We start from the raw sequence: 7,500 nt of genomic DNA on the forward strand, positions 1-7,500 counted from the left end.
AGTCGGGAATATCGAAGGCCATTCTGCAACCTTTGTGCGACCCTTCAATCCATCCAGTTCTCCATCTGGAGTTTATATCCAAATCTGATCCATTCGAGTGAGCCGATCTTAGGGTCCTTCAAGTGGTATCAGAGCCACTCGTTTGGTATCTTCTAAATCATTCATCTTTCTCATCTTCCATTTCTTCATAAACACTCTTCATCTATCTATCTTGAATCCGGGCCCCTCATTACCATCCTCTATCTATAAAAAAAAAAAATCTATGTATAAAAAAAAAAGAAAAAAAGAATTCAAAAAGTTTGATTTGTGGATTGGTGGTGGAAGAGAAAGCCTGCTGGTTGAAGATAAATCCAGCCTTTGAGGTGGTTAAAACGGATTCCCAAAACCAACAATCTCTTATCTTTCTCTCTTTTAAAATTTCCTTGTGTTTGCTTGGATTTTGTCCATTGAGTTTCTTTGATTTGTTCTTCTTAGAACTTTGAGTGAAAACTTGTGGTGTGACCATCCAAATTCTGAGAGAAACACGTGTGTGGGTGAGGATCAAACACTTGAGAGAGTGAGCATTTTCATCTAACATTTTGTGTTTAAGAAATTTCAGGAACCATGAGTAGTGATGATGAACGGAACCGTCCCGGAAACTCAGTTGCCGGATTGTCTAACCTTCAAATGCGTGCTTTGAATGATTCTATGTCTAACATGTTGAACGCAGGTTTAGATCAGATCTATCAGAGGCTTGATGAGCTCCAGGCCAGCCAAGCTCCTTCTAGAGCCGGAGCAAGAAGAGACCGTTCGCGTAGGAACACTCGGTCCGACGATGTGATCCGAGAGGAGGATGATCAAGAGGACGAGGCCAGATCAGCATACCGTCCAAGAAGAGGTCCTAGAACCCGAGATACAGGTGATGTCAATCCTTTTGCTAGAAATGAACGTACTAATGGTAGCCTAAGTGGATTGAAACTATAAATCCCACCTTCTGAGGGTAAAAATGATCCTGATGTTTTTCTTGAATGGGAAAGAAAAATTGAATATGTCTTTGATTGTCAAAACTTTTCTGAACTTAAGAAAGTTAGACTAGCTGTTACTGAATTCTCTGGCTATGCTATTAATTGGTATGATGAAGTTGTGACCCTTAGGAGGAGAACAGGTGAGAGATCGATTGAGACATGGTATGAGTTTTCCATGCTGATGAGGAGACGATTTGTTCCTGCTCATTATCACCAAGACCTCCACCAGAAACTCAGACGCTTGCTTCAAGGCACTAAGTCCGTGGAAGACTACCACCAGGAGATGGAAACTTTGATGATCAAGGCTGATGTAGACGAGCCCAGGGACGCCACTATGGCTAGGTTCCTCTCTGGCCTTAACCGAGATATCCAAGACCGCATGGAGCTTCAAGAGTATGGTAGTGTGGAACAGATGCTACACAAGGCCATCTTGATCGAACAACAAGTTAAGAGGAAGAGTTTCTTAAAGCCGGCCATTACCTCTAAACCGGCCTACTCTCCTAGACCGGGTTTTGCTCCTAAGCCAAGCTACCAAGACAAAGGTAAGTATTCTTCCACAACACATAATGCTTTTAAAACTGATGTCCCTGCTCGTGATGATAAAGGAAATGCAGTTGATACTTCTGGCCGAGCAAGAGACATTAGGTGTTTCAAATGTCAAGGTCTAGGACATTTTGCCAAAAACTGTCCCAACCAACGAGTGATGATTCTTACGGAGAATGGAGAAGTTGAATCTGAGGATGAGCAGGAGAACAAAGAAGATCTTCGTCCTATCTTTGATGAAGAGGACGAGTCCTTTCGATATCCGCATCAAGGGCCACTACTCGTTGCTAGGAAAGGCATGGTCGAGTCTATTTTCGATGAGACGGACGATCGCTTGGTAGATGGTACCAACCCAGCCTTTGATCATGAGTCCGACCCGATCTATGATGAGGAGCCTTGCTTTGACTATCCAGCTCATGGTCCTCTACTTGTCATAAGAAGAACTCTGAGTGTCCAACCCAAAAACAATGAAAAGGAACAAAGGGAGAATATCTTTCATTCTCGATGTTTAGTTTCTGAAAAGGTTTGCTCTTTGATTATTGATGGTGGGAGTTGTACTAATGTTGCTAGTGACACACTTTTCAGGAAACTAGGACTTGCTACTCGGCCTCTTTCTCGTCCTTTCAGGTTGGAATGGCTAAACGAGGCTGGAGAACAGTATGTGAAAGAGCAAGTCACTGTCCCTATTACCATTGGCCGATATGAGGACGAGGTCGTTTGCAACGTTCTTCCTATGGACGCATGCCACATTCTCTTAGGCCGGCCATGGCAATTCGATAAGAGAGCCGTGCATGATGGCTTCACAAACCGACACTCCTTTGATCATAAAGGGAAGAAGATCACGCTTGTTCCTTTGACACCTTTGGAGGTTCATAAAGATCAGATCCAGCTCAAGAGGAACCGTGACAAGGAAACAAAGCCAGATGAACCTGAATCATCCCAACAGAACTCCAATTTCTATATCAAACAAAGTCAGGTCAAGAGATCTCTTTACTCTCAAAAGCCATTTCTTTTACTTGTGTACAAAGAATCTCTTATGGCTTCTTCTTCTGACCTTGCACCGGCGATTCCGAGTGAACTTTTAGATGTTTTGCAGAAGTATTCTGATGTTTTTCCAGATGAGAATCCTAAGGGATTACCTCCAGTACGAGGCATTGAGCATCAGATCGACCTTGTTCCAGGCGCGTCTTTACCAAACCGGCCAGCTTACCGTACCAATCCGGTAGAGACCAAGGAACTTCAGAAACAGATTGGTGACCTTCTTGAGAAAGGTTACATCCGGGAAAGCCTCAGTCCTTGTGCCGTTCCTGTCCTTCTCGTGCCCAAAAAGGATGGTTCTTGGCGCATGTGTGTGGACTGCCGTGCCATCAACAACATCACGGTAAAGTATAGGCATCCCATCCCTAGACTAGACGAGATGCTTGATGAGTTGCATGGATCATGTGTCTTTTCTAAAATTGATTTGAAAAGTGGCTATCACCAGATTAGGATGAAGGAAGGTGATGAGTTGAAAACCGCATTTAAAACCAAGTTAGGATTGTATGAATGGCTTGTTATGCCATTTGGTCTTACTAATGCACCAAGCGCTTTCATGTGTTTGATGAATCATGTCTTGAGGTCATTCATAGGTAATTTTGTTGTTGTCTACTTTGATGACATTCTTGTCTATAACAAAAACCTTGAAGATCATAAGATGCATCTCAAATCTGTTCTTGAAGTTCTGAGGAAAGAAAAACACTTTGCCAATCTTGGTAAATGCTCTTTTGGAACAGATCACGTGGTGTTCTTAGGTTTTGTTGTAGGTGCTGATGGACTTAGAGTGGACGAGGAGAAAATCAAAGCCATCCGAGACTGGCCGAGTCCTTCGACCGTGGGCGAGGTAAGAAGCTTTCATGGTCTGGCCGGTTTCTATAGACGGTTTGTTCCGGACTTCAGTTCCATTTCTGCTCCTCTGACTGAAGTGATCAAGAAGAACGCCGGTTTCAAATGGGAACAAGCCCAAGAAAAAGCTTTTCAGATGTTAAAAGTGAAGTTGACTCATGCTCCTTTACTTGTACTTCCTGATTTTTCTAAAACTTTTGAGATTGAATGTGATGCTTCCGGAGTTGGGATTGGTGCTGTCTTGATGCAGTATAGGAAACCCATTGCTTACTTCAGTGAGAAGCTTGGAGGCGCCACACTCAACTACCCCACCTATGACCAGGAGCTATATGCTTTGGTGAGAGCTCTCCAAACGTAGCAACACTATCTTTGGCCTAAGGAGTTTGTTATCCACACGGACCACCAGTCCTTGAGACATCTTATGGGTCAACAGAAGCTGAACAAGAGACACGCACGTTGGGTTGAGTTCATTGAGACATTTCCTTATGTTATCAAGTACAAGCAAGGTAAGGAAAATGTTGTGGCTGATGCTTTGTCTCGAAGGTATACTCTTCTTTCAGCCCATGAAACTAAACTACTTGGTTTTGAATTTATCAAAGAGTTGTATGTGACTGATCCGGATTTCAAAGAAATATTTCAGAAATGTTCCAAAGTGGTTTATGGAAAATACTATCAAAGTTCTGGATTTTTGTTCTTTGATAACCGCTTGTGTGTGCCCCAATGTTCTTTGAGGGAGTTGTTTCTCAGGGAAACTCATGGAGGAGGTCTTATGGGACACTTTGGAGTCAAGAAGACATACAAGACGGTTTATGATCACTTCTACTGGCCAAGCTTGATGAAGGACGTTGAGAGGATTTGTGGCCGATGCGTGATATGCAAGAAATCCAAAACAAAGACATCTAATCACAGTTTGTATTCGGCTCTACCCATTCCTTCTCATCCTTGGGTAGATATTTCTATGGATTTTGTTCTTTGTTTGCCTAGGACTAAAACTGGCCGAGACTCTATCTTTGTGGTTGTGGATAGGTTTTCAAAAATGGCTCATTTCATTCCATGTCATAAAACTGATGATGCTGTGCAAGTTGCTGAATTGTTCTTTAGGGAAATTGTTAGATTGCATGGTATGCCTAAGACCATTGTCTCTGATCGTGATGCTAAGTTCCTTAGCTATTTTTGGAAAACTTTGTGGTCTAAATTAGGAACCAGATTGATGTTCTCTACGACTTGTCACCCATAAACTGATGGCCAAACTGAAGTAGTGAATAGAACTTTGTCTGCTTTGCTTAGATCATTGGCTAAGAAAAACCTTAAGCATTGGGAAGAATGTTTGCCTCATGTTGAGTTTGCTTATAACCATGCTATGCATTCTGCTACTAAGTTCTCTCCTTTTGAAGTTGTTTATGGCTTTAATCCCTTATATCCACTTGATCTATTGCCTTTGGCTTTGCCTTTGAGTGAAAGAGTTAGCACAGATGGCAAAAGGAAAGCAGACACTATCAAGAAGTTACATAAGCAGGTCCATGCAAACATTGCAGCCAAAACCGAAGGGTACAAAAGATATGCAAACAGGAAGAGAAAGGAGGTGATCTTTGAGGAGGGTGATCTAGTTTGGGTTCACTTGAGGAAGGAACGGTTTCCAGAAGAAAGAAAGTCTAAACTTATGCCTCGGGTCAATGGTTCATTTCAGATCCTTAGAAAGATTAATGACAATGCCTATCAGCTTGATTTGCAAGGTAAGTATGATATTTCTACAAGCTTTAATGTGTCTGATCTTTCTCCTTTTCTTGTAGATGATCCAGATTTGTGGACAAATCCTTTTAAAGAAGTAGGGAATGATGTGCCCCAGTCTATGGACCAGACCGATCAGAACATTCCCGACGTCCCAGCTGAGGTTCATCCTACCGATCAGATCAGACAGATCCACAGGGCCGTCTATCGGCTCGACCCGTGAACGTCTGGATTGGAGCTTCGTCCAGATCCTCGACCAGATGCTCGAACTGACCAAACTGAAGGTCGTCTCTCCCGGCCAACTCGACAAACCAAGACTAATAGCCAAGCCAGACTTGACTTGGATCATGCCAGACTTGAAAAGGATCATGCCAGACTTGAGAATAATCATGCCAGACTTGAGAAAGATCATGCCAGACTTGACTTGGATCATGAGGTTTCACACAATGATCGAGACTTCTCTCTTTTAGCTCGATTGGCTCGTACCGCATGTACGGACGACCGTGCTGATGATCTCTCTACCTTGTTCGATCCAATCATGGACTTTTCCTTTGGACATTTCTCTAAGGCAAGGATCCTTAAGCTATCAGAAGACTTGGGTTTTGTTGGAACGAAACTTGTCCGATCAGAATGCCCCGCGGCCTTAGCAGAACGTCCCGCGGCCCTTGCTGATTGTCCCGCCAATGTGACTGTCCTTACCGCCTTGGGCTTAGCCGGTTCAGATGCATCTGGATGGAAGCCGATCAGGCACATTAATTAATCTTGTCATTATTTTCGTTTAATGACTACATCTAGATCTAGATCTAATTTTCTATTTAATTCCTAGATCTACATAACTCTATAAGTATGAAACTCTTTCATTTTAATTGATGAGAAATCGTTTTCGTCTAAAGTTTGAGTTAAACTCTTTGTTTAGAACTTGTTCTTAGTTTCTTGGTGAGTCATATCCAAGTAAACACTTCCTCAAATCGTTGGTCTTGTGAGGCATATCAAGCAACGACGAGAGATTATTCATTTGGTGGACTTGTGAGTCATATCAAGCACCATCTAAAGTCGGGAATATCGAAGGCCATTCCACAACCTTCGTGCGACCCTTCAATCCATCCAGTTCTCCATCTGGAGTTCATATCCAAATCTGATCCATTCGAGTGAGCCGATCTTAGGGTCCTTCATTAGGTTTTGCAGCGACTGCCGCGCCCTCCTACTCATCGAGGCCTGGCTCTTGCCCCGACGGCCGGGTATAGGTCGCACGCTTCAGCGCCATCCATTTTTGGGGCTAGTGGATTCAGAAGGTGAGTTTTTACACACCCCTTAGCGGATTTCAACTTCCATGACTACCGTCCTGCTGCCTTAACCGACCAACACCTTTTGTGGGTTCTAGGTTAGCGCGCAGTTGGGCACCGTAACCCGGCTTCCGGTTCATCCCACATCGCTAACTCTGCTTACCAAAAATGGCCCACTTGTAGCTCTCGATTCCGTGGGATGGCTCAACAAAGCAGCCACCCCGTCCTACCTATTTAAAGTTTGAGAATAGGTCGAGGACATTGCCTCCCCGATGCCTCTAATCATTGGCTTTACCCGATAGAACTCGTTTTCGAGCTCAAGCTATCTTGAGGGAAACTTCGGAGGGAACCAGCTACTAGATGGTTCGATTAGTCTTTCGCCCCTTTACCCAAGTCAGACAAACGATTTGCACGTCAGTATCACGGCGAGCCTCCACCAGAGTTTCCTCTGGCTTTGCCCCGCTCAGGCATAGTTCACCATCTTTCGGGTCCCGACAGGCATGCTCACACTCGAACCCATCTCAGAAGATCAAGGTCGGTCGGCTGTGCACCCGTGAGGCATCCAGCCAATCAGCTTCCTTGCGCCTTACGGGTTTACTCACCCGTTGACTCACACACATGGCAGACTCCTTGGTCCATGTTTTAAGATGGGTCAAATGGGGAGCCCACAGGCCGACGTCCTGAGCACGCAGATGCCAAGGCACGCCGAGAGGCGCATAGGTCCACTCCCCGAATCGATCGGCAGATCGGATTGCTCCGTTCTGCATCCGACCGGGATGAATCACCGGCCCCCATCCGCTTTCCTCCCGACAATTTCAAGCACTCTTTGCTCTCTTTTCAAAGTCCTTTTCATCTTTACCTCGCGGTACTTGTTCGCTATCAGTCTCTCGCCCATATTTAGCCTTGGATGGAATTTACCGTCCGATTGGGGCTGCATTCCCAAACAACCCGACTCGTAGACAGCGCCTCATGGTGCGATAGGGTCCGGGCACGACGGGGCTCTCACCCTCTCTGGCGCCCCTTTCCAGGGAACTTGGGCCCGGTCCGTCGCTGAGGACGCT

At 44.7% G+C, this 7,500-nt stretch overlaps 2 protein-coding genes across 2 annotated transcripts in view; both read left to right on the top strand.

The window, feature by feature from the left end:
- Nucleotides 1-6,200, top strand: part of LOC125576661 — a 6,836-nt gene extending 636 nt beyond the window's left edge. The window contains exons 1-3 of the mRNA XM_048737204.1: nucleotides 1-3,175; nucleotides 3,338-3,417; nucleotides 3,835-6,200. The exon at nucleotides 1-3,175 is cut by the window's left edge and continues 636 nt beyond it. Of these exons, the coding sequence (XP_048593161.1) occupies nucleotides 1,180-3,175; nucleotides 3,338-3,417; nucleotides 3,835-4,665 (2,907 nt within the window). The 5' untranslated portion in view covers nucleotides 1-1,179 and the 3' untranslated portion in view covers nucleotides 4,666-6,200. The remainder of the gene's footprint in view (nucleotides 3,176-3,337; nucleotides 3,418-3,834) is intronic.
- The window catches only part of LOC125576100 (uncharacterized mitochondrial protein AtMg00860-like), a 4,268-nt gene continuing 2,462 nt past the window's right edge, over nucleotides 5,695-7,500 (top strand). Inside the window, exon 1 of the mRNA XM_048735457.1 lies at nucleotides 5,695-5,903. Coding sequence (XP_048591414.1) covers nucleotides 5,695-5,903 — 209 coding nt within the window. The remainder of the gene's footprint in view (nucleotides 5,904-7,500) is intronic.

The sequence above is a fragment of the Brassica napus genome, chromosome A7 (genome assembly GCF_020379485.1).
Source record: "Brassica napus cultivar Da-Ae chromosome A7, Da-Ae, whole genome shotgun sequence".
Classification (NCBI taxonomy): domain Eukaryota; kingdom Viridiplantae; phylum Streptophyta; class Magnoliopsida; order Brassicales; family Brassicaceae; genus Brassica; species Brassica napus.